General features: G+C 50.8%; 2 protein-coding genes across 2 annotated transcripts in view; both read right to left on the bottom strand.

The window, feature by feature from the left end:
• Nucleotides 1–3,620: 3,620 nt before the first annotated feature.
• On the bottom strand, nucleotides 3,621–8,336 carry LOC144946936 (P2Y purinoceptor 1-like). Its single transcript, XM_078876003.1, has 2 exons — nucleotides 8,077–8,336; nucleotides 3,621–5,163 (listed from the first exon to the last, which is right to left on the bottom strand). The coding sequence occupies exon 2, from the start codon at nucleotides 4,725–4,727 to the stop codon at nucleotides 3,621–3,623; it is 1,107 nt and encodes a 368-aa protein (XP_078732129.1). The 5' UTR covers nucleotides 4,728–5,163; nucleotides 8,077–8,336.
• Nucleotides 8,337–16,211: 7,875 nt separating this feature from the next.
• LOC144947036 (muscleblind-like protein 2a) overlaps nucleotides 16,212–27,800 on the bottom strand; it is a 118,640-nt gene continuing 107,051 nt past the window's right edge. The window contains 1 exon segment of the mRNA XM_078876179.1: nucleotides 16,212–23,474. Coding sequence (XP_078732305.1) covers nucleotides 23,305–23,474 — 170 coding nt within the window. The 3' untranslated portion in view covers nucleotides 16,212–23,304.

Genomic DNA, 27,800 nt, shown 5'->3' with positions numbered 1-27,800 from the left:
CTGAAAGAACCAGGAAGAACAATTGGGTGTTGTTGGTTTTTTGACGTCTACCGTGCAAGTGCAGCTGGGAAGATTCGACTCTTGAAGTCGATTCATTGACTAAAAAGTTGTAATGGACAACTTCGACCGTGGTCGATGACTCGGGACTATGAATGCAGCTGATCAGAACCGTAGCTCGAGACATCCATAACATAGAAACATATATAAATGTGTCGTTAAACCCGCCACCACCCGATACAGCCAACTAGTAAGGTTTGTCACGTAAGCAGAACGTGGCCAATTCGTTACTGGTACAGCACTAATCGGGTGTGTGTTGGAGAGCAAACCCACAACATTTACAGACTGAGTGTACGACGTTTCGAGACATACTGACGATGGGGGTGGGGCAAGGGGGGGGGAATGCTGTCCGTCCCCCATCCTCCAGGAATACCATTTGAATAGCGACTGTCTCTGGCTTCGTCTGGAATGAAAGCGGAGATCCCGGAAACAAACCCAGCACCGCAATGCCACCTTCTGGCCACACCTCGTAGCAGCCCCACGCCTACAACACCTGGCAAGCCCTGGTGATGGTGGTGATGGTGGTGGTGGTGATGGTGGTGGTGATTGGTTGGTGGCAGAGGTCGCAAACGGGTTTTGATCCATACCCTACCCGTACCCTACCCGAAATGAGTGACAAACGGTTACTCACCAGTGACTCACGGCCTACCCGTACCCGTACCCGGCCGCACCAGGATCGCAAACGGGTACCCGTACCTGGCCTGGTACGGGTAGCCGGGTATCGGGTAGGGTACGGGTATCCGGTTGCGACCTCTGGTTGGTGGTGGTGGTCGTCCATGTACTATGACCAAGCTGCCGCGTGTGCAACATCGTCTGCCACGTGCCGTGACGGATGCGGCAAGAGCCGACCGTGTCCGTCCGGTGTTCGCCGAGCCGCATTCCGCTTGCCGGACGAATCCGTTGCGAGGTGGCACTCATTGTACGCAAAGTCCACAAATGAACCACCAATACCTCGCTAATCTCGTCAAGTAGCATGAACCGTCACGCGAACTCCGCTCATCCTTGCAGCAGCAGCAGCGGCGGCTTCTTGGCTGAGCCATCGTACAAAGACGGCGGTCACCGCATCGCGCTCTTTCGGATTGCGCGTCTGCGGCCGTCTGGAACGCTCTCTTCCTTCCGATATTGGGAAGCCACTGGGAGCTATGGCACTTTTGCATCTGCGTTGAAAACGGATTTCTTTTAAACAGCTTTTTGTGTGCAAGCTCGTTGTCATTCCTTGCACCTCCGGTTGGCTACGTCCCGTGCGAAAGAAGTTCAACATACATGCAGATATACTGACCAGGCTCCGAGCTGCTTAGCTTGCGAAATCCGACTGGATCGGGCGGAGGTTGCACACCACGCATCACCAGGTCACGCGTCGTAGCATGGAACAGTTTTGTGGCGAGCGGGAAAGCGTTGGCAAGACAAATCGAGTTGATTTGTTTGTAAAATATATATTTCAAACTATAAAACAGCATTGGCATACAAACCACTCCTCGGCGATGCTAACACAGTTGACGACATACGGTGTAAAAGAAGTTCTGCATGCATGCATGCATACAATACGCTCCGCAAGGTAAAACATGGTCCAACGCACTCGCCGTATAACGTGGGTTACCGTTGTATTCTATTTTATCGGGGGGCCACGTTGGCGAGATGTTAACTACCTCGCCTGGTATACAGGAGGTCGTGGCTTCAATCCCGCCTGCGTATTTCTAGTTTGCGTGTCTCTCTCCCCCCGTGGTCGCGTGGAGTTTTCTCCGGGTGCTCCGGTTTTTTCCCCGCCACATTTAGAATCGACGCCACGCGTTCAGAGTGTTTGGCTGCTCGACAATCTCGACACGATGACGAGCCACTTCGTTGAGATGTCCTTCACGGCCAGCTCGTTTTTGATAAAGAGCTACATAGCTCAGTGGGCTTTAACTGGTGAACTAAATATCTAGTTTCGTTTCTATTGGTCAGGATTACGCATGGCCAACGAAGAGTAGTAACTGGGTTTAGAGATTCACTTCTAAATTATTTAGCCATTCGATTGCTTCGTCTGAAAATTTGCGAATTGCAGTTGGCGATGTGGCTGTTCACAGCTGCTGTCGCACACAGCACGGAGAGAGTATTTGATTATTTTATTCTCCACTTGTGCCTTAATCTTCCGTAATGTGTGCGGAAAACCGGCTTTAAACGCTGCCCATTGCTTCCGCGGAGCGGTGGTGGTGGGCTCGCTGATGAGCTGTGTGTTGGCAAAGCCGGCCATTGTGGTGGTGGCGGGGGTCTCTGATCAGATATTAGTTGAGCTCGTTGCTTGAAGCCCACGAGTTTGTCCGAGCGGATTCGATGCTGAGGTCTGCATCACGTGGAATTTTTTGCCGCGTGCTTCCAAAGCGGCCGAGTTCTGGATCTCACCCGTTGGACGCCGTTACGAGCCCCTCGCTGTCCAGGTCATCGGCGATCGGCCGGAGATTTGGCTCGACTTTCGATCGGCGCAGCTCACGCAGCGTTGTGATAGCGGCGTAGATTTTAAAGTTCCAATTGTAGTCAGCGTGGCAGTGGTCGATCTTCAGGGTGTCGACGGCTAACACATTCCTGCTGCGGAGGGAGCTGGTAGGAACGTTGGGTTGCTCGGTCAATGGCCAGGGTCAATGGCGGCGTGGTGTATTGCGCAAATATTCCCGACTGTGAGGGCGGGCACAAGCCGGCGTAAGTAGGTTAAACGTTGAGTTTTATAAGAGCACCACGGGGTGACCAGCCCCTCCCCACCCAGCCCCACCCCACCCACCCCCCACCCAGCCCCTCCCCACTCTCCCCACCCAGCCCCTCCCCACCCTCCCCTCTCCACCCAGCCCCACCCCTCCCATTTTTGGATGCACGACGGACGGACACAATAATCCCCTGTGGGCTGGTGGAACCAGGTGGTTCCTACCAGTATAAACATGTTCAGTCTCGCGCTTCTTGACCGAAAACGTTGAGGATCCTGTGCTGTCTGCTCGTGAGATGTATTGCGCCGCTCTCTTGCCAGCGACAACCACACCTACCCCATCATCCATAAGAGGTGTTTGGGGGATAGATCGCGTAAATATATAAATGTGTCGTTAAACCCACCACCACCCGACACAGCCAACTAGTAAGGGTTGTCACGTGAACAAAACGTGGCCAATTCGTCACTAGTACAGCACACCGGTTGTGTTGGAGAGTGATCCCACAACATTCACAATTCGAGTACGAGCCACAGACGTTCGATCGTGGGCATGTAACCCAAACTGTGGACCGTACAGTAAACCACCGTCTACTCGACACTCCTTCAACGGAGGAACAAGCAAAACGACACGGACTCCTCTCTCTGCTGAAGCCCTCTCCCATCGTGGCCAGCAGCAGCAGCAGGCCTTGGCATTAGCATCGTGCTATCGAACATCCTGACCACTGAGCGCCCGAACCACATTGCCGCCACGCGCGAGCGTAGAATCGAATGGGATTCCCGGCGTCTGCTGGCGTGCGCCATCAGCGCATCACTCCCGTGACCACTCGGCCGCAAGAGACCGGTCGGCCCTCATCATCCACGAAGGGCCCCCCCACCCCCTCTCCGCCCCCCCTTACACGAAGGAGCACTCCTCCTCCTCCTCCACCTCCTTGTCCTTGTCATCGACACCACCCTCGACGACCACGGCCACCGCCTTCCTGCCCAGCAGGGGCGTCCCGCGGGGCAGCGCGGCGACCCGGATGGCGCCGCGCCTGATGGACGAGCGCACGTCCTCCCTGGCCAGGAAGTAGACGATGGGGTTGAAGCAGCTGTTGAGGCTGGCCAGGCCCCGGCACACCTGGTAGGCGGCGTAGATGCGGCGGTTGGCGGCCGCGTCCGCCCGGCGCAGGTAGAGGCGCGAGGCCAGGTTGAGGTTGCGCGTCACGTGGTAGGGCAGGAAGCTGACGGAGAAGAGGAGGAGGACCACGGCGACGAGCGCGAGGGAGCGGCGCCGCACGCCGGCGCCCACGCTGCGGTTGCCGAGCAGCGTCGAGGCGACGAAGCCGTAGCAGGCGAAGGTGACGGCGAAGGGCACGGCGAAGGTGACCACCGACAGCGCCACGCTGTAGGGCAGGTAGACGAGCAGGTCGGCGTCGCTCGCGCTGTCGTAGCACTTGACGAGGTCCCCCCCCGCCGCCGCCGCCGCCCCGTCGCCTCCCGCGGGTCCCTCTCGAACAAAGTGGAACGTCGGCAGCAGGAGGATCGCCACCAGGGCCCACACCGCCGCGCTCACCGCCCTGGCGGTGCCGGGCCGCAGCCGGCCCCTGGACCAGAGCGGGTGCACGATGCCGGCGTACCTGTGCGCGCTGATGCACGTGAGGAACAGCGCGCTGCAGCCGAGGTTCACGTGGAAGACGAAGCGGCCCGCACGGCACAGCCAGTCGCCGAAGATCCACGCGGAGCCGTGCGTGTAGTAGTGGACGAAGGGCGGCAGCGACGTCACGTACAGGAGGTCGGCCAGCGCCAGGTTGAAGGTGTAGACCGTGAGGCCGTTCCAGGGCCTCGCGGCGCGGCGGCAGCAGGCCCAGATGGCGGCCACGTTCGTGAGAAGGCCCACGCAGAACACGAAGCTGTAGGTCGCGGGCAGGTAGGTGGACTTGAAGTCCGCGAGATTGGCGAGCTGTGAGCTCGACGCGGTGGCGGCGATGGCGGCGATGGTGGTACTTGAGTTGCGATGCATGCTTGGCTCGCCGTGCGGCCGCCAGTTGCTCCGGCAAAGGGGAAGCTTGGAAGGGACGCACGGAGGGAGTCACAGCGCGCGCGTGTGTGGGGTTGTGACCTGGCGTAGCGTGGTGCTCGCTGGGCCAACCCCGACCCCCTCCTCCTGTACTTTTATCGGCGCTGCTCGCTGACGGAACTTGCCCCAACAGTCTGTTAAGGCTACACGGGGGTTCTTCGTCTCTTGTGCACGCGGGTATTCGCGTGTGTGTGCGTGTTTTATATGTGGACGTGTTCAGCTCTACAGTGCCGCGTCGAACGAAAGACGGTGAAGTTCTCGTACCAAGTCTATACGCATTCCCGTCATGGAAATGTGGAATGTTCGCCACCGGGATAGGCTATTTGTCTCCAAACAGAGCCACCATCGTCGCCATCACCACCCCCTCCGCGCTGTAACCCTGCAGGAAATATGGGGCAATAGAGGAGTGAGGTACAACACGGACTCAAACCAACGACCCCCCCTCGTTCAGCCACACAACGACTCTTGGCACTGTTAGCGAGCACCTATTAAGGTTCGTACGGCGCACGAGGGGGTGGTGTAGTCAGCGCCACGCTCGGCCGCCTTTGTCTCCCCACAGTGCTAATGTTTACCACCCCGCACCCAGGTACTCGCTTCATGCTGAGTCGACTCAGAACCGGAGCGGGTATCACGCGACACTGATGTTAGCCGAGGCGACTGAACTCAATTTGGCGGGCTCGTAGGCAAAGACCCCCTGTATAGCCTTCACATACCGTGGGGGCAAGTGCTGTTAGCGAGGGAGGCCCCATGACCTGGTTCGGATAATCGTCAAATGTGTTGGCCGCGAGCGGGAATCGAACTCGAGTCGCTGGGTTCATAGCGCAGCGTAGCACAGCATAGCGCTAACCACTACACCACCGCTCACCACGCATACACACGCACATACAGACTTTTGCACGCACATACAGACTTACACACACACACACAGACTTACACACACACAGACTTACACACACACACAGACTTCCACACACACACACTTACACACACAGACTTACACACGCACACACAGACTTACACACGCACACACAGACTTACACACACACAGACTTACACACACACACAGACACAGACTTACACACAAAGATAACATAGATCCCCCATATAGCCTTAACAGACTGTAGGGGCAAGTGCTGTTATCGAGCACCTATGAAGGCCGGAACGGTACACGAGGGGGTGGGTGGCCAGCACCACACCCGACCGCCTTTGTCTCCCTGGTGGCAATGTTTACACACCGCACCAGGTACTCATTTGAGGTTGAGTCGACCTAGGGGAGGCCCGGGACAGGTTCAGATAATCGTCACTGCTGTTGGCCGTGAGCGGGAATCGAACTCGGGTTACCGGGTTCATAGCGCAGCACGCTAACCACTACACCACCGCTCCCCACCGACTTACACACACGCACAGACTTCCACACACACACACTTACACACACACAGACTTAAACACACGCACACTTACACACACACACAGACATACACACCCACAGACTTACACACATGCACAGACTTACACACATGCACAGACTTACACACACGCACAGACTTACACACACGCAGACTTACACACACACAGACTTACACACACACAGACTTACACACACAGACTTACACACACACAGACTTCCACACACACACGCACAGACTTCCACACATACACAGACTTACACACACAGACGTACACACACACACAGACTTACACACAAAGACTTACACACACACAGACTTACACACACAGACTTACACACACACACAGACGTACACACACACAGACTTACACACACAGACTTACACACACACAGACTTCCACACACACGCACAGACTTCCACACATACACAGACTTACACACACACACAGACTTACACACACAGACTTACACACACACACACACACAGACTCACACACACACACACACAGACTTACACACACAGACTTACACACAGACTTACACACACAGACTTACACACACACAGACTTCCACACACACACAGACTTACGCACACACACAGACTTACACACACGCACAGACTTACACACACGCACAGAATTACACACACACACAGACTTACACACACGCACAGACTTACACACACACAAACTTGCACACGCACACAGACTTACACACACACAGACTTACACACACACACAGACTTACACATACACGCACAGACTTACACACACACACAGACTTACACACACACAGACTTACACACACACAGACTTACACACACATACTTACACACACACAGACTTACACACACACACAGACGTACACACACAGACTTACACACACATACTTACACACACACACACAGACTTACACACACACAGACTTACACACACACACAAACTTCGACACACACTCGCGTGCCAAAGCAGCGAATTCTCTACAGTGTTAACAACGGGGCGTAGCGAGTATGCGATGCCTGCGGGCTACGAATTCATTTCCACAATCAGCCCTTATAAGGCGCGCGCCTTATAAGGCGCACGGCTTATCAAGTAAATCGAGATTAGTCAACTGTGGCAGTGTCCGTCCTTCCAGCTTCACAGCATGCGAATGCCCGCATGCAATTACACTACACGCGCACATGCATGCTCTCGATACACAGTGCCGGATGAAGCTAGTGGGGGGCCTGTAGCATATGTTATAAAGGGGCCCTAAATAAAATAAAAACACGTAAATATTAAAATTCAAATTGTTAACTTGCATAGTAAAGTAATTGTGTTTTTAAAATTTGATATACAGCCAGATAATACGACAAAGCGCTAACCGTAAGCACCCGGTCGTTCTTAAAAATTGAAGGCGGTATAGTACTATAGTGATAGAGCAAGTGCAGAATCACTGAACCGGGATTGATAGCTTGAAAGCGTTAAGCGCGGGGCCCTTGAAACCGCGGTGTCCGTAGCACGTGTAGCTACTTGTGTAGCTACACAAAGACCACCCACCACCGCCCTGTATAGCAAACAGCACTTGCCCCAGCTACTTGTTGGGGCAAGCGCTGTTTGCGAGCACCTGAATGGAGGCCGGAACGGCAGCCAGTGCCACGCCTGGCCGGACCGCCTTTGTGGCGGCTGTGTTGACCCATTTGAGGCCGAGCCGACCTAGGGGAGGACCACGACTGATGGGGGTTTTTTTTTTTGGGGGGGGGGGGGCGGGAATCGAACTCGGGTGGCCGGGGTTCACCAGATAAGTTGCCAAAACCGCCACACGCCCCGCCACACACTCGCAAAGCACATTGCGTTTTAAATCAACAACAACAAACAACAAACCCGGAAGTGATGTTATGCTCACCAGACATCGCCGCTCACCGCCGCGTCGCTCACCATGAATCCACCCAGCACCAGCACCCACTGCTCTCTCGCCACTACTCACTAGCAGCCAACTCTCACGTCTCGCAGTCTGAGTGACCACCACCACCAGCACCTCGTGGGAAGGGCCGGCCCCCCCCACTGATTCACGGCAGCGTCACTGGGGGCGTGTGGAGCGTGTAGGTAGGGGTGTGTTTGTGGTGGTGGTGAACGTGTAGGTGTGTGTTTGTGGTGGTGGTGAATGTGTAGGTGTGTGTTTGTGGTGGTGGTGAATGTGTAGGTGTGTGTTTGTGGTGGTGGTGGTGGTGAATGTGTAGGTGTGTTTGTGGTGGTGGTGAATGTGTAGGTGTGTGTTTGTGGTGGTCGTGAATGTGTAGGTGTGTGTTTGTGGTGGTGGTGAATGTGTAGGTGTGTGTTTGTGGTGGTGGTGAATGTGTAGGTGTGTTTGTGGTGGTGGTGAATGTGTAGGTGTGTGTTTGTGGTGGTGGTAAATGTGTAGGTGTGTGTTTGTGGTGGTGGTGAATGTGTAGGTGTGTTTGTGGTGGTGGTGAATGTGTAGGGGTGTGTTTGTGGTGGTGGTGAATGTGTAGGTGTGTGTTTGTGGTGGTGGTGAATGTGTAGGTGTGTTTGTGGTGGTGGTGAATGTGTAGGTGTGTGTTTGTGGTGGTCGTGAATGTGTAGGTGTGTGTTTGTGGTGGTGGTGAATGTGTAGGTGTGTGTTTGTGGTGGTGGTGAATGTGTAGGTGTGTTTGTGGTGGTGGTGAATGTGTAGGTGTGTGTTTGTGGTGGTGGTAAATGTGTAGGTGTGTGTTTGTGGTGGTGGTGAATGTGTAGGTGTGTTTGTGGTGGTGGTGAATGTGTAGGGGTGTGTTTGTGGTGGTGGTGAATGTGTAGGGGTGTGTTTGTGGTGGTGGTGGTGGTGAATGTGTAGGTGTGTGTTTGTGGTGGTGGTGAATGTGTAGGTGTGTGTTTGTGGTGGTGGTGAATGTGTAGGGGTGTGTTTGTGGTGGTGGTGAATGTGTAGGGGTGTGTTTGTGGTGGTGGTGAATGTGTAGGTGTGTTTGTGGTGGTGGTGAATGTGTAGGTGTGTGTTTGTGGTGGTGGTGAATGTGTAGGTGTGTGTTTGTGGTGGTGGTGAATGTGTAGGTGTGTGTTTGTGGTGGTGGTGAATGTGTAGGTGTGTTTGTGGTGGTGGTGGTGGTGAATATGTAGTTGTGGTGGTGGTGAATGTGTAGGTGTGTGTTTGTGGTGGTGGTGAATGTGTAGGTGTGTTTGTGGTGGTGGTGGTGAATGTGTAGGGGTGTGTTTGTGGTGGTGGTGAATGTGTAGGTGTGTTTGTGGTGGTGGTGGTGAATGTGTAGGTGTGTGTTTGTGGTGGTGGTGAATGTGTAGGTGTGTTTGTGGTGGTGGTGAATGTGTAGGGGTGTGTTTGTGGTGGTGGTGAATGTGTAGGTGTATTTGTGGTGGTGGTGGTGAATGTGTAGGTGTGTTTGTGGTGGTGGTGAATGTGTAGGTGTGTGTTTGTGGTGGTGGTGAATGTGTAGGGGTGTGTTTGTGGTGGTGAATGTAGTGGGGGAGCGGTAGTGTAGCGGCTAGCGCTCACTGCCAACACCGATGACGGTTATCTGAACCGGTCCTGGGCCTCCTCTAGGTCGACTCAGCCTCAAATGAGTACCCGGTGCTGTGCTTAAAAACATCGCCACTGGGAAGACAAAGCGGCCGGACGTGGTCCTGGCCACCCACCCCCTCGTGTGCCGTTCTGGCCTTCATAGCTGCTCGCTAACAGCACTTGGCCCCCAAGGCTATACGGGGGATCTTTGTCCTTTGGTACGTGTGTAGGTGGTGTGTGTGGTGGTGGTAAATGCGTGTGTAGGCGTGCCGATGGTCCCATATTTGTACACGTGCGCACGTTCATTGTTTAAATAACGGCTCTTTCCCGTAAATGTGTATCCAAATAAAACATGCATTTACATTAACACACACCATCGACCGTCTTCTGGCAGCGACTACATCGTATTAGCAGCATTCGGTTCAATTGAAGAAAACTCGAAACCGGTTTCGACATTGAGTGTCTCATCAACAGCAGAGCCAGGCTTTGCTTGAACCAATGCTGGTTAATTGCCACGGGTCCTCTCTGTAACATATGGGTCCTAGTTTTGACGCAAAAAACGATACATGCGTGTGCGTGTCTGTGTGCGCGCGTGTTTCATTAGGAGCGTAGTGTAGTGGTTAGCGTAGTGTAGTGGTTAGCGCTGCGCTACGAACCCGACGATTATTTGAACCGGTCCTGGGCCTCCCCTAGGTCGACTCAACCACAAATGAATACCTGGTGCGGTGTGTAAAACATCACCACTGGGGAGACAAAGGCGGCCGGACTTGGTGCTGGCCACCCACCCCCTCGTGTGCCGTGCCGGCCTTTATAGGTGCTCGCTAACAGCACTTGCCCCTGCAGTCTATTAAGGCTACACGGGGGGGATCTTTTTCCTTTAATTAGGGTGTCTAATGGCGTGCATGTGTGCACATTTACGCATATTTCAGCCTTACCCGATGTTCAAAAATCCGCTCCGGGGAGCCCAAAATGCGGCCGCGGCGTGGTGGTGGTGACGACTTCGTGACCAAACCTCTCACCTACCTCGTGCGCGTTCTCCGCCCTCTCTTCTCTCTCTCTCACTCACCGGCGCGTTCGCCGGCACTTGCCCACAATGTGGCTGTGTTAGGCTGCTGCTGCTGCTGCTTGCTGTGTGACTCGACTGCGAGTCTCTGCAAACCACAAGCTGCCCCCGAGATTAGTCGGAGCCGGGCGAAGTGCCCGGACGTTGAGTCCGCTGCCTGCTGGAATATTCCGACTCAACATCATCTCACCAAAGATAAACAGTGGCCCCAAAGCGACCCACGCGGTGTATGAGCGAGCTTGGGTTACAGTGACTCTTTTATAGCACCCGTAAGGTCGAAATATATGGCAGCTTCGAGCGCTGATGTAATCGGGTCCTTTTCCTTCCGCTAGTTCACGAATCTGTTGCACAATTACCCCGCCCGGCCGCCTTTGTCTCCCATGTGACGATGTTTTTTAGACAGCACCAGGTACTTGTTTGAGGCCGAGTCGACCTAGGGGTGGCCCCAGACCGCTTCAGATAATCGTTGAGCAGGAATCAAACTGGGGCGGGGGGGGGGCACCGGGTTCGTAGCACAGCGCGCTTGCCGCTACGCTACATTGACCGTCACGACCACAACTACGACCATCGCGACTCTCACCAGCACATCCACAGCGTGGATTAACTCCGTGTTCTTCATATATTTGCAGAGGGGGGGGGGCACACTTTCGACGATAAGACATCATCAGTGCGAGGGCCCATTGCGGGTTTGGACAGCAGCACGACGATGATGATGATGATGGAGGAGGTGGTGGAGGTGGTGGAGGTGGTGTGTTTTCACGTGCTGTGTATTGTCAGGAGCCGCACTAAAGGGCTACGAGGGGCCGCGGGCCTTGCAAATGACGAGCGCTCGTTGAGATCGTCCCCTTCTCGGCGAGGAGGAGCGATGCGCTCTTGCGTGTGCGGGGCTTCACGCGAGAACACACCTCTGCAGCAAATGGAGCGCGGAGATGAGAAGTCGACGGCGGCTGTCGACGGCGAGAGACGGCTGCAGTTGACTTCGACGCTGCTCATGAGCACAGCAGGAAATGTACTGGTAGGAACCTCTTGGTTATACCTGCCCACAGGGGATTATTGTGTCCGTCCGTCGTGCAGGGAGGGGCTGGGTGGGGAGGGAGGGGCTGGGTGGGGAGGGGAGGGTGGTGAGGGGCTGGGTGGGGAGGGTGGGGCTGGTTGGGGAGGGGCTGGTCACCCCGTGGTGCCCTTATAAAACTCAACGTTTAACCTACTCACGCCGGCTTGTGCCCGCCCTCACAGTCGGGCATATTTTGCGGAATACACCACGCCGCCGTTGACCCTGGCCATTGACCGAGCAACCCAACGTTCCTACCAGCTCGCTCCGCAGGAATGTGTTTAAAAACCGCACCACCCCCCCCCCTCGCTTCAAGGGTGAAACATTGAACGATCCAACCTTTGCGATGCTTCTACAGACAGTAAAAGTGTTACGCAATTGTCGCAGTCTGGCCCCCATCCCCCCGGGAGACACGGGGAACGACGGCGTCGAAAGGAGTCACGCACCGGGTCAAACTTCATCGATCGCACAGCGCTGGGTGGCGAGAGATTCTATCTGGGGTGGGGCGCTGGATCCATCAAATTCACGAGGGGGGGAAGGGCTCGGAGTCCTCTTCCTCCGCTCCCGTCTCTAGAGTGAAGCTCAGTGCCGGATTATCGTAGTAGCACAAGTAGCTACACAAGCAGCTACACATGCTATGGGCCCCGCATTTTCAAGGGCCCCGCGCTAAACGCTTTAAAGACATCAATTCCGGTTCAGTGATTCTGCACTTGCTCTATTACTATAGGACTATACCGCCTTCAACTTTTATGAACGACAGGGTGTTTAAGGTTAGCGATTTGGCGTATTATCTGGCTGTATATCAAATGAAAAAATACAATTACTTTACTGTGCAAGTAAAAAATTGTGTTTTAATATTTGTCTTTTATTTAGGCCCCTTCATAACACATGCTACAGGTCTCGCACTAGCTTAGTCCGGCACTGGTCAAACCTCAGGTGCTGAATAGGAAATGCTCTTGGTAGGATTGGCTACGTACGGTGCGAATGAGGTTCGGCGTACGTACGACGGAATGTGTCGCGTCGAAATCTTGAAAACATGTTGAGTTCCAGCCGTCTTTATTTATTGTGCGTGCATGTTTGAACGAATATTCTGATTAACTTCTTTCGCACCGTACGCAGCCAACCGTGCAAATCGGAGGTGCGGGGGAAGAACAAACCACAAAAAGTTTTTCTAAAGAAACGAATTTTCAATCTAGAGTGCAAAGTGCATAGCTCCAGTGGTTTGCTCATATCGGCAGGAAGAGCATTCCAGACGGCCGCAGAAGCGCATCTGAAAGCGCGCGATGCGCTGATCGCCGTTTTTGTTTGACAGGAAGCCAAAATCCGCCGCTGCTGCGATGATGAGCGGAGGTCGCGTGATGATTGATGCCCCTCGACGAGATCAGCGAGTTTATAAGTTCGGTGCAAGAACGGCCAAATGCTGCTTTGAGTTGATAAGTTATTGCAAAACGCACATGAATAATCGGCACGCATAGCGCAATATGTACAGGGTGGTCCAAAAGTCAGGACACACGGGGCTATTTAATTAACTTTAGCACTGGCATTAAAACATTTAAATTATTTAAGTTCGTATTTTATCTATTATCGCGAGTAATATCTCTTCTTTTTCTTCTTCCTTCCTTTATAGATGTCATTAAGTAGAATTAATTGAGACCAAACTAAATCGATGAATGGTCAAAGGTCACACGCGTGGCCTTTACCACAACAAATAGTCCACATTAATTTCAGAAGAGACTTCACGCGTGCATGCATTCGTGTTAATGGGAATCAGTTTTTTCTTAACACTTGTGACGATAAATTAACGCCAAAATGTGATTTGTTGAAATTTCAAATAGCCTGTTTCCTCGACTCTTCGGCCACCGTGCAGAAGCAATGCTGTGTATTGTTCATAATAAACGTTTTTGGGTTAGATCGCGTAATTTATAAATGTGTCGTAACCCTCCACCACCCGACACGGCCAATCAGCAAAAAAAAGTGTCATCGGGCGAATTGCCCGATGACGCTGGATGCAATTACCAGCGAAACGTCGAACTCAAAAATTGTTAATGTTGTGGTTTCACGCTTCAACACACCGGTGGGCTAAAGTAGTGAACTATTTGTATTTTTGTCAACGTGACACTTTTTTGCCGATTGGCCGTGTCGGGTGGTGGAGGGTTACGACACATTTATAAATAACGTGATCTAACCCAAAAACGTTTATTATGAATATTGGTCGCGAAAGCCTGGTACGTGTTAAGCTGTGTATTGTATTGAAAGACTTATAGTTCTCTCGCATCCATTGAGAATGTCTGACGTATAATTGCTGTTGTGCATGTTTACCCAGGAATGCGTCACCGAGTCTCGACTCCAAGTTTTAGTGTAAGAGGGCGAAGTTGATGCTGCGGTGTGGTGCTGGTCACGCCACCCCCTCGTGTACCATGCCAGCTCCATACGTGCTCGCTAACAGCACTTGCCCTAAGTTTGTTAAAGTCTATACGGGGGATGTTTGTCTTTGTGTGTGGTGCTGGCCACCCACCCTCGCATACCGTTCCGGCCTTCATAGGTGCTCGCTAACCAGCGCTTGCCCCAACAGTCTGTCAAAGACATCTTTGTCTTAGTAATCCAGCGAGTCAATTGCAGGTACATCTTTTCGGCATAGGGATGTTTGGCCAATACCAGTTACATTGTGTTTGGGGTTGATTTTTTTCAACTAGGGAGGAAACCCATGCGCACCATGGGGGGAACGTAAGAAACTCCACGCTTGAAGGCGCCCGAGATGGGATTCGAACCGTGTCACTTTGTGAGTGTGATGGACAAGTGTTGCTCCTGCGCCACTCTAGACAGAGAACAGAGTATCAACAGGTGCTTGTACACACACATGTCCACGTACACTTGCACCCCACACTCTCTTTTGCCCCCCCCTCCCCCTCTCCGTCCAATACGTTGGCGTGTGCAACAATAGTTGCTTGCGCACAACCACGTCCACGTCGCCGATTCTCGTGTACCACTTGGTGCCTTCTTTTAGCCCCGCCGCCCTCCCTCCCTCCCGATACGTTCCATTCATTGGCTACCACATTCTGATGAGCTCCCCCCCCCCCCCTCAACTTGCATTTAAGATTTTAAGGGCTTGCATCTTGAATCTCTGCCTCACTTGATGCAGAAAATCTGGCTGTGACGGTCCCACCTGATGACGGAGACTTGTGTTGCCTCCGAAACGTCGTGATTTTTATTGTTTTATTTTTATTAATTTCATTTTTTACCTACGTGACTTTACCGAAAGAACTAAGAGTAGGAGGAGGAGGGTTCAACGATCTGGCTTCTCCGCATCTGCATCTTCTCGGGAATTTGGTCTACCTCCCCCACCCGACTCGATCTTTTTTCCTTTGATCAAAGGAAAAAAGATCAAGTGTGAGATGTTTCGATTTAAAACTTTCGTGACTGCAGGGATTCATATTCTTGGTTCTTTCGGTAAAGTCACGTAGAAGGAAAATAATAAAATAATAAAACAATAAAAGTTTACAATAAAACAATAAAATGGTTTGATTTGTATTATTTTATTATTTCCCTTCTACGTGACTTTACCGAAAGAACCAAGAATGTGAGTAACGTTTGTAATTTACCGTATTCTCCAGATTATAAGACGCTCTGAAACACAGAATGCACTCCGAACGTGTGCCCCGTATAAATAACGTTATATATGTTAGATAGACACACACTTAATACGGGGGAGGGATCTTATATTCTGGAGAATACAGTAAAGTGATGGTCACGTGGTGGTGTCCGCAGACTAAACGCATTGGGGTGACATCAGAACACGTCCGAAGTGAGACAAAACTTCTCGATGTGTCGTCACGCCTTATACAAATGTTCATACATAGTGTGGGGGGGGGGGAATGATAAATTCGTTTTATTTTAAAACATTCAACAAGGCCCAGCGCGTTTCGCCGCTTCTTGCGGAGGTTCACGGTTCGCATCAAGCGGCCGCCCTGGTTATCGCTGCAGGTGTGCTAACCATCGTAATAATAATAGCACGCGCCGTCGGATTCACTCACAGTGCACGTTAAATATCCATCGAGGTAATTCGCAAGAGCAGGCCAACTGTGTGCGACCGGCGGCCGTTGTACACACTTTGGCAAGATTCTAAAAATACACCGCGAAATGTCTCAAATCTGGGACTCGACACAGCAGCAGCAGTCATCGCTCCCCCACCCAATGCCCCCCTACACTGGCAGACTGATGCTCCAGGTCCCAACCCCTTGCAAAAGTGACTCCCCATCCTGGTCTCTTTGCGTTCTCCACTCGGTAAAAGAAATGAGCTTGAAAGTTGTCGCAGGCGACTTGGGGGCAACTTGGCGTGACGTAGAAAATCAAGAACCGCGGCGGGGGAGGGAGGGAGTGGCTCGAAAGCGAACGCTCGATTTTGCAACTGTTTATTTTTATTTTTTTTGTTTTTACCATACAAGCGATAGCAAGCATAACAAGTGAAAACTTAATTCTTATAGCGTATAGCGCGCGTATGGGTGGCTAAGCACATACAAACTAAAACAAGATAAAATGCGGAGCGCGAAGCGAAACCGTTGCAGCCATGCCCCGAGCAAGTGGCAGCAGAGCAGCGCTCTTCATTGCGGGGCCCTGGTGGCCCCTTAGTGCCCCCCCCCCCGCCCCCCGTGACAATACCCACATAGTGAAAACACCCCCCCCCATCCCATCATCGTGCTGCCACAACCCCCCCCCCCCCCGCTCAATGGTGTAAAAAGACGGCACCTTCACACACTGATGATGTCTTCTTCTTGGTTCTTTGGTAAAGTCACGTAGACGGGGAATAATAAAAATAAAACAATCAAATAATTCTCACGACGTTTCGGCCACACCGCAAGCAGCCGTCCTCAGGTGAAGACCAGGTCTGTCGAGAAGACAGAGTCTGAATGATCTTCTCGACAGACCTGTTCTTCACCTGAGGACGGCTGCTTGCGTTGTGGCCGAAACGTCGTGAGAATTATTTTGTTTTATTTGTATTATTTTATTATTTCCATTCTACGTGACTTTACCGAAAGAACCAAGATGAATCCCTGCAGTCACGAAAGCTTTAAATCGAAATTTTATGTCTTTTCGGCGAATGTGGGGGGGGGTGGGGGGCGAGTCGCCCCCCTCTGAAAATCAGTTAAGAACACCACAGCAGCAGAGTGTCTGGGTGGAAAGCACCTGCCACGATCTTCCCAACCCTCTAGCGCGCGTGGAATGCGGTGGCGCAAAGAACACGCTTTGCCATTCGGCGCTTGATTTGTTTTGTGTCGTGGCACTCCTTTGTAGGGACATCCACGGCCGAATAAAAAAAAGAGTGAGACGGTTTTGTGTTTTCACCACAAACGGCAGACCCGGAAAGGGATCTCGGCGATGAAACGTGGGGGGGGGGTGTTTGTTTTTAATCCGACTTAAACATTTGTTTTGTTTGACGATACATCACCGAACAATGACCAATAAAAACAGAATCGGACAACCGAGACCATCACCGAGAAGGAAATCGGGCTCCAGTTTCAAAATAGTTCACCCCCCCCCAACACACTGAACATTTATTCTCTAGACACATTTTTGTTATTGTTGTGAAAACAAATGTTATCAATTTCACTGCGTTGTGATATTTTCCAACACCTTTTAAAGATTCCTGGTGAGCTGCACGAAAGCGCATTGTGACTCGCGTCACGGCAACGTTCATTCGGAGCGAGACTGTAACTAACATTGCAAGTAAAATTGATCAGATGTTTGGCCAAAGATGCCCAACTCTGTCGAGTTAAAACTCAACAAAATCCCACCGGCCAAACGGGCACGAAACAAAACGGCGTGAATTCGCTGTAGCGGCTGCGAATTGTACGTACGGGTGTCAAGCAATGCAGCAGCAAGTGACCATTACGTTGTGTGGGTTTGTTTGTGGGGTTTTCCTTTCCTGGAATCCTCAAAACTGGGGTGGGTGACTGACTGGGGGGGGGGGGGACCACACAATGGGACGTCTAGACAGCCCACTCCAAGTGGCAATGCACTTGTGCCCTGCGAGACCCAGAAGGCTTTTTGATTCACCATTCCCCTTAAGCCGCTTGCAAGCGGAATGGCTGCCACCGAAACGTTGGCAAAAAATAAAATGTTTTGGCTTTTGCGACTAGCTATACAAAAATGAGTACTGTAATGTATATGATTATTTCACGACGTCTTAGTCCAAACAGGCATATATGTATTATTATAATTACCATTTTAATGTATTTAATTTTTTTGTTTTTTATTTTTTTGTATTTTTATTTAATTTTTCTCTTTTTTTTTGTTTAATCATAATGACCAAGTATAAGTCTGTAATTATTTTACGTTTCTGTTATCCGTTTATTTTTCAGTTTCTCGATGTCTGTTATTGTTTATCTTTCTTGCCTTAACGGGGAGGGGGGGCGGGGGGGGGTGTTAAAAACACTGTGCGTTATGTGTGTGTTATCTTTTGTTGACGGGACAAAGTGGAAGCGTTTATAAGCAAGCGAGTGAGCGGGCGAAGACGACGGCTGCTACTGCAGACGTCCCCGTCCCCCCGTGCAGTGCTCCGTGTGGCTTGCGGCCGATTCACCGTCAAAGCAAAGTTGTGCCTCTGTGCCTTCTCCTCGTGTGTCCCCCATTGCTCCTGCATCTGTGCGCTCACTGTGCAAACGTGACTCGAAACCCCCCTTCCTTTAGCAAACTACACACAAGCTCCAAAGCCTTTGTCCGTATGAAGCAAAGCACAACATTTTTGCCTTTTTCTTGCAAGCTTTTTGCTTTTGCACTGACGGCAGCTGCTTAACCTTGACAAAAAAAGCCTCTTCACTTTATAGACATTTTTATCCAAAATAAGATCTTGATATTTTACACGTTTATTTTTTTTTAATCTATCTCTTTTTTTGTTTCTCTCTCTCTCTCACCCCCCTTTTTTTGACTATGTACAGAAGTGCAAAAATGTCGTCATACACAACCTCTTCCCCTCCACCAGCATCTAAAGCACAATTCTGAAGCCACTGTATATAAGTTGCACTTACAACCACCAAGTTTTTTTTTCTCTCCCCTTTCTCCGTTAAACTTTGGTTTGCTCGTAATAGAAACATATTAACGTCACCACAATTAGGGATCGCGTAGTTTCAACAGTAAGCGATGGTTCCCCACCCTCACACTTAACTCGAGTTATACCAGGCCCATATGCACAACACGAAACGTGGTTGGGGAGTGTCCCATTCCGGATGGATTTGAGTGCGCACCACGAGGTACACCCCCCTCATTTCGTTTATCGACTGATGCAGTTCAGGTTTCACTTACCCAACCAAGTTATGACATCACACTGATGACGATGATGATGATGTTGGTTTGCACGCGCACGCACACACAACACAATCACAGAATATAACTTTTGTGACCGGGCATGCGAATCTCAAATCCCGGCGAACATTGGCAATTCAAGCACTTTTTAAGTTTTAATTATATTTGAACGGCACTTTATAGAAACCTGTCTTTAATACCGCGATTTTTTTTCCTTTCGTTAACGACACGAGAGAACGTACTATCACTCGCATGGAACGTGGTTTTTTGTCCGTGTCTGAGAAAACACAGCTTTAAGAACACACCCAGGTTTGTTGTTTTCCTCCGATAATCTTTGCCCAAAAGAAACATGCATTAAATGCCTTTGTTCTTGAAATGTAAACGACACTGGATAAAAACCAACGGCTTATCTCAATAAAATAAACGTCAATCCTCGTAATAACATGGCTTACAGACAGAACACACAAAATAAATGTTAATGTTTAGGTTATGACAATAAAACACTATACTCAAATCAATATCCGTAATAGTTTTTAGTCCTTTTGTATATCTAGTAGATTCAAATTAAACCAACAAACCCTTAAAAGCTTATTATAAAGAAAACTCGAAAGCATAAAAAATATTTAAACTCTACCATTAAAACTAAAAAATAATGAATACATAGATTTGTTAAGTGCGGTCTTAATACCCTAAAATGACATATAGACTAGTCACTCTAATGTTTTTAATAATGAAAACGTACGTGTCTGGGATGCAACCCGTAAAAACAACTAAGGCCTTAAAAGTATGTATAATACAATGTAAAAATGTCTCATCCCGAGCTACAACATATTTCTCAATTTGAGAACCGTACTTTCAGCAGGGCGTGCGAGCAAAGGCCAAGGTCAGTTCTGACGAACCACCGACGTTGCGACAGACTGGGGGGGGAGGGTGGGGGCGGAGGTCGAGACGGGAGGTGGTGGTGGTGGGAGAGGGGGTCCGGTCCGGATCGGTGCGCTCCACAAGTCACCGCGCGTTGTCATCCGACCGAGTTGCTGCACCGGGCCTGCAGCCCACGTGGATCTGCTCCCCCCGCTTCCCAGACACAAACCCCAACAGAACAACGAACCGGCCCCGGCCTGCGGCGATGCCAAGAGACGCGGGGCGGCGGGCGGGTGGCGGCTGGCGACGCGCGTGCAAATCGCGGGAACGTTCGCGACGTCAAAACAAAAACAACATCCCGTAACGTCGACCCCGACCTCCGTTCCCTGCAAAGGCCTCTGCCCCCCCCCCCTCCCACCAGTCGGCGAGATCAGCTTAAGAGCGCTATTTTGATTTGCAGCGAGACGGAAGGAAGAAAGAGGAAAAGCGGTCAGGTGAGGGGTACTGGGGTACTGGCCACAAACGCCGCTCCAAGTCGGCTTCGAGAAACGGGAGTGCCCACCAGCAACACTTAATGCCAATGGTCGCTAACGCGCTATAAATATCGGGTCGGTTGTTTTTTTCGTGTCATCCTCGACGGCTTTGTCCGCAACAGCATTCCGAATCAAGCGCGCAGGCTTTGGCGGCCTGGCAAGCGGATGAAGAGGGAGAGTTCGCGGGAGTGCGTGTGCCTCGGATGCCTCTCCCACCACCGAGAGAGGGCTGCCCCGAGAAAGTGGAACCGAAATATAGAAAGAAATCAAAACATCCAAAGGAATTTCCTTTCGAACAACTTTCAATTTGAAAGAGGCATCATTTCAATTAATTATTGACTGTAGGCATATATTAAGATGAATATTAAAATCCTCGAACGTAATATTAACATTATTTTCGTTGAAATTTTTAAAAATGCGGAATGGCACAACGATTCAGGTTCACATCAGACAATGCCTTGGATGGCACACGCTCAAAACTCAAAACGTCGTAAAACGCGCACAGAGGCAAGGTCGTCTCTGTCTTTCTTTAAACGTGCGCAGCCTTGCGAACTGTTGCCGCCGCCGCCGCTGTTGCTACTGCTGCTGCTGCTACTCGCGTGGTTCACAGAACCTTGCTGAAAGCACACAACTTGAGAAATACATCGCCGTGCTGTTCCCTACTCGCCGCACGAAGAGTAACACTTGCGTTTGTTTACAATGGCCAGAACGCGTGCCCGTTCTGCCACTCGTGGGACTGACAATTCGAGGACTACCTCCTGCTACAGTAAGGTGGTGAAAGTTAACGACGAGCAGTTCAGGATGCATGCAAGGTAGTAACAATTCATTATTTAACGTAAGCTTTAAACATTTAACCTTACTTCTCAATTGGTCAAGAAATCTAGTTTAGAGTCGACTGCCAACAGCGACTGCAGTAGTTTCTTAGTAGCAAGATATTTTTTTTTTTGGTTAAAGCATTTTATAGTCTCGCGACTTTTGGGGATATATTTAAAATAAAATATTTGTCGATTACTCAAGATTGCACAATTTCTTTTACTCGATGCCACACCAGTGACGACGAGCTAAGCGCCAACTTTGTGTGAATGAACGAAACTACTCTGGCGAGCGGGGGGAAGGATTAGCGAGGAAGGGGATTGTTGGTTGGGGGGGGGGCTTGCTTTTTCCAGCGTGAAATGCGAACACAAAACACAAGCGACGAGTGCTCTGTAGCCATCGCAGCACAGTCCCTGACTTCCCAAGATCTAACAGCATGCGCTCCACTAAACGGAGGGGGCCCCAGAAAAACCAACACCGAGCCCAATCAGTCGGCTGCAGTCAAAGCGGATCACACTGTGTCCGAGACCAACAACAGGTCAGCGAGACCTTCATGCTTTGACGTCAGAAGGTTGAACAATTACGCTAATTTAAACCCTCGCTTAAAATAGTATTTACTTTTCATTTCAGCAGTGGAATTTTGCCGCTGCCCTCAAACTAAAACTTTTGAGAAAAGCGACTGCAGCTCTGGTTCAATGTTTTGTCACGGATGTAACATCACGTGGGGAGGAATCTCGCAGAACACAAAAGTTCAGACGGTATCACGACGAGTGATTTCTTTAACCTTACATCAACGGATACCCTAGTCCCAATTCAATATTTTAGGTCGAGACGAAATAACAATTTGGCTATTTTTTTTCTTTAAGAACTTCCTTCGACCGTGTTCAAAAACTCTAAAACGGGGCCAATCGAGCGTGGGGGGCCGGGCGGTACGCCACGGCGGGGCTGCTGCTGCCACGCCATCACGGCGCCCGGGGTTTGTGGGTGGAGGAGGGGAGTGAGGAAGGAGGAGTGGGGGGGGTCGCGCGACGGGGAGCGGGCGGGATGCTCGCCGGTCGTGCGTGACGGAACCTTCGTCGGGTGGCGAGCGACGAAGTCCGTGGGCGCGACGGGTCGTGCGATGGGGAATGTGCAAAAGGTGCCTCGCCTTGCCATCCCCGGCGTCTCGTTCCTACTCACCGCGCGGGTCTGACTGCAGATGCATCTGGTTTTTTTTTCTTGTTGTCAGTGTTGGTTATTTTTTGTTTTTTGCCAATCCAACTTTTCAAGATCGGTGCTCTTGAAGTTGCCATCATGCCTTTGCCAAATTTAAAATATCCGTGCAAACTGTTTATGATTCCAGGAGGCAGACATAACTAAATTTCTAATCTTACATTTTCTCATCTTCTGGAACATCACTTTCCTTGACTAATCCAAGAGCATTGCTAAACACAAACATGCACCACTATGCTGTCTAAATGAGCCATACTGTTAAAGTTCTTTTCACAAATACTCTACATAAGATACGGAAATTTCCCATCAAGAACATGCACTTATTAACCTATATATACCCTAAACTGCCCCATTACGAAAGGATCATTGATGCCAATCAGTTTTATTCCTTCCCTTTTACCGCAGCCGTAATAACTAAATGTAATCGTCGACTAAACGCCGATTGAGCTGTACCGCACTTCAAGAGCATTAATTGAAAAGTGAACCAAATCCCTCAATTGCGTGGATGGTACACAACAGCAACAACAACAAAAAACGCACTAATGGTACCGGGAAATATATATTTTTTTATCACGCCCCTTTTGCTGCTGTATAAAGTGTGGGAAGATGTGGGGAGGAGAGGTTGGGGGGGGAGGAGGGGGTGGGCAGGGAGGAAAGCAGCCAGCTATGGGGGCATATAGGCAGTGGGTGTCAGACGGTGCAAGGCAGGGTGGGAGCGGGGGAGTTGGGGGTGGAGGGGTTGGTGGTGCAAGTGTGCGGGGGGGCATTGGAGCTCAGCATGCAAACTGCAGCAGGCCCGATTGGGCGGCGGCAGCGGCGGCGGCTGCGGCTGCGTGCGAGCTGGCGGCGGGCGGGTGGTAGTATTTACAGAGCGGACGCGAGCACTTTCCCTTGGCGGCATCACGGCAGACCGTCACGCGATCCTCCACTATTTCAACATGATCTGCAAAACAGCGACGGGGGGGGGGGGGCAGGTTCGACACCGCGTCACGGGCGCGACGCGCGCAAACACACCCATGCACGCACTCTGGGGCACCATTCCGTTCTCTCCTTGCGAATTGCAGCAATGTGGTTCAGGAGCTCAATGGCAATGTCTTGGGCCCTGCTAATTTCGCCACGACGAGAGGGCTTCAGGAGAGTGAGTTTGTGCAGTTTTGTTGTTCCTCCTCTGTTGACGAAGTGAGTTTGCCATACGGTCCACAGTTTGCCTTGCAAGGCCAGTCGCACCACTGCTACTGTGGCACAGTGGCACCGTGGTTTGTCATTAACCTTGCGGAGCACTCACCGCACGCAGCCTGCACCTGCCAAACCATCCCAGCACTACGCTACGATGTCCCCCCCCCACCCCCCACAGACTAGTGGCACGACACAAAGCCACCGGAATTGCCACAATTCACAATTTTACCCCACCCCGTCCGATTTGTCGTGAAAATTTCTATTTGAGTTTTCTACAAGAATGGCGAATCTAGCGATTTCCAGCGGTCACAGGGAACACACGGACGAACCCACGGCACGATAGGCGTACACGAATCTATCGAGGCGTGGAGGTTCTTACACATGCGCATCTACGCATGCATCGCGAGCTTTAAAAAATCGACATGAACTCGATGGGTGGATCGTTGCACCCCCCCGCAAGCCATCGTGCACGGGGGCCCCCGTCTGGAATTCTCTCGTGTGCCTCTGCCCGCGTGGAGGCAAAGAGAGTGGGCACCATCACTTGGAAGCTGTGCCATTTTCTCACACAAGGGGGTGTCTCATCACGATTAGCTCCAGATGTGTTTGGAGGAACAATACGGCGCAGATACATCTGGATTTGTAAAAAAAACTTCCACATAATTATGGAACTGCTGAGCGAAAATCGATTCCGCTGAAGTCAGGGGAATTTTATGGGAGATATTAATCTCAAGATTGTCCGTCACATGGCCTGGCCACATTCTGTAGTGGCCGGTCCCTCAACACTTCCGTGGGTAGTTCTTCTCCAAGAATGGTTACACTGCTCTGCGAGAGATCCGAAGGGATATTTCGTCTCGTGCCGTGATTCCGAGAGCACAACTGGGATATAATTGGGCAAGAAATGAGAATACACGTTGAAATGTCGCCCCTAAGCGTTTCTGTGTGGCCTGCAGCTATTGCCTTGATCTAAGCAGCCAATCAATGACATCATCAGCAAGGAACAGGATTCATGAATCGCACCTCGAAAAGATGGTGCCATGATACTTTTCATCATGTAATACCATCTCAATGGGACAATCGGGATAATAGTGGGGGAAAAGAAGTAACATAAACATTTTCTAACATTGTAACTGCCTCCCCCACCTTCCCCAGCTGCCTTTGTGCTCTCTCTGATCTTCAGAGCCTCACGCCACTTGGAACCCCAATCTGCCAGCCCAGGGAACAGCCTAGGAACAATAGCCCAGTTCTGGCCCAGCATCCGGGAGGGGGGGGGGGGAGGTCCTTGAACCGTAAAAGCACGCGCTGTCCGCTTCACAGTGAACGTGAAAGATCTAGTGATGTTGTGAGGTTGCGGTGATTGTGTGCCGACGAACGTGGTCCAAATTTGAAGGGTGACCCACAAAGCTACTCGACTGGGAACACAACAGAATCATCGCGCCCCTCTCCCCGCCTCCACCGGCAGACTAATTCATCTGCGATACGTGGAGCCTTCGTGATAGCCCTGTGGCTACAGAAACGGCGTCAATTTCAAACGTAAAAAAATTATTATTGTTAGATATAACAGGAGTTCGCTGGAATATGATGACATTTTAAGTATGTTAATAGGGATACAATCTTGCCTGGAGGGAGTTCAAATTGTTTGCCAGTTTTTCTGTAATATAAAAATAACATCAACCCATAATATAAAACAAATCAATATGCTTTACATAATATACATTCGAAATATATGCATGTACTAAACATGCTCTATGTGTATATAAAAAATATGTAGGGTTTATTCCCCGACACCAATTGTACTTCTCCCCCCGACACCAATTGTACTTCTCCCCCCAGCTAAGATGGCTTTTTCATTTACATATTTCTGCCAGGTGCTCATAACACAGGGCACGTCATAAAGAGTGGTTTATGATCACTTTGCAACTGAAGTTGAAAGTGTGAATGCATCGTTTCTGTCCATCTGTCTGTCTGCTGGAGGGGCACACTCTTTGCTCTTGTCCAGATGATCCAACGTCAACAAAAAGTCTGTCTAAAGTTGTGTCACTATTAGGGGCCCATCCCAGAGCAAATCGGCCACCTTGAGTGAAAGGCTTGCATAGAACATGGGAGATTTAAAAAACCAGCGCTAAAAGGCTCATCCTTGACGGTGACGGCGATGACGTCAATTTCGTGCGAGGTCTCCACCCTTCTACGTCCCACGTCACGCACCGCGTGACCTCATCTCGCTGTGCAGCATGAAAAGTAACGGTCACCATGGTTCGTGAAATACTTACGAGGACAAACGCAGTGTTACAGAACACGTGTGTATGGCATCCGCCCCCGCCCTGTTATATTTACAGTTATTGCTAAGCTGTGCCTGCGAGTCAGGGTGCCAAGCTGAATTGGGGGTGAGATCATCCTGGGAGGGCTGAGACCACCCTCTGAGAGGGCCGAGATCACCCAGGGAGGACTGATATCGCTATGGGAGGGCTGCGATATCACCCCCCGGGAGAGCTGAGATCACCCCAGGAGGACTGAGATCTCCACGGGAGGGCTGAGATCACTCCAGGAAGACTGAGATCACCCCCCTGGACAGCTGAGGCTACTCAGACAATAAACCAATGTGGGCTCAATTGGTAACAAAGGTACGAGCGCACCGGGCCAGAACAGTTCCCCATCCGTCTGTGGAAAGGTGGAATCGGTCAGGGCCACTGGTCTCCGTAAGAGTGACTGTGAGAGTCAGCCGACGGGCACTTCTGCTGACACACCACGGTGCTACCACAGGGGCAGGGCTTGAAAGAGGCACAACAACCCTCACTGTTAAAATGTAATTATCGAAATCCTGCCGCCGATAAAAAAAAAATAAAAGACTGGCGATACAAACAGGCAGCCAAGCAGTGGCCACGTTGCGGCAGGGTTTTGTGGGTAAATAAAGTAAACCTTGGCTTGACTTACATAGCATGACACGGTCTGTCGTGGTCATATCTCTTCGGTTACTGCCACTGAAAGATGCCCTGCATGCACATTGCCATGGCGGTGACACCTCCCGACTAACCGAACGCACAACACAGTTTCAACGGGTCTTTCAACACGAGGGTAATTCTGACAATGCAAATATTACACCGTGCACTGCTAGCCACGCTCCTCACGATGTATTGTTTCCACCATCCTTGCAGACGTAAGGATTATACTGTTGAAAGTCGGATGACAGAAATTGGCTTGAGGTCTCTCATGACAAGTAAAGGAAGCGTGGTTCAAGTGAAGTTGGGAGGCAATTACCACAGTTTAACATCGTGCGAATCGTGAACCAATTTAACCGAAGAGACGACAAGCAGAGGACATTCAATTAAACTACGTCTCCCGCAGCAGTCACCCCAATTTTGAAAGACCGCACACATTTGCAACAACGTCTCATTTCACGAAAACCTCAATTCAAACGATTCAACGTGGCCGTCTACCGTTCTAAAAAAAAGGGGCTTCTGCTTTGATTAGGGATTTTCTTTTGTTTCTTTTCCAGATGCAGAGCAAAAAAGAAAACCCGTGACACTTTTGAAGTAGCGCAAGGCGAACACTGAAAGCATTACATGGCGTGGCAGCAGCGAAAACGATGGCATACAGAGACACGCACAGAGGAGAAAGCAAAACGGACAAAACGAATGTGGCATGCGAGGCAGCGCGTGACAGAAGGTTTGCTGGTTCTTGCAATTGTTTTGTGAGTAAAAAGAGCCCAGGAGATGAGATAAAGGGAGTCGCGTACACCACCGACTTAACCAGCTTCAGCTTTTGACTTTGCTTGCTTCTGAGGTTTTTCCATTAGTTTGTTAGCCTTTTTCAGGCACTCTGCGGCACTTATTTCCAATTTGGGACTTGATATGAGATCACATCTGAAGAAGCACTCGCTTTTCCTTTCCCACAGTTGTTCTCTCTCTCAACGGCGTTTTAATGGCATGCTGCTCAACCTCGCTACCAGTGGGGCTACCCACTCAGCTAAACTCAGCCCCCAACCATCTCTGCTGCGCGCTCTGTGACCGGTTCGTAATCTGCGAGCCGCGCACAGAACCGGGGCAACACCGCGGTGGTGAGATGTGACATTTCGCCCCATAAAATTTCGGTAAAAGAA

The sequence above is a fragment of the Lampetra fluviatilis genome, chromosome 43, assembly GCF_964198595.1.
Source record: "Lampetra fluviatilis chromosome 43, kcLamFluv1.1, whole genome shotgun sequence".
In the NCBI taxonomy this organism is placed as follows: domain Eukaryota; kingdom Metazoa; phylum Chordata; class Hyperoartia; order Petromyzontiformes; family Petromyzontidae; genus Lampetra; species Lampetra fluviatilis.
Note: the sequence above shows the minus strand (reverse complement) of the source record. Positions and strands in the feature narration are given on the sequence as shown.

Coding starts and splice junctions, on each gene's coding strand:
- LOC144946936 (XM_078876003.1), bottom strand. CDS start 4,727: ATGCATCGCAACTCAAGTACCACCATCGCCGCCATCGCCGCCACCGCG.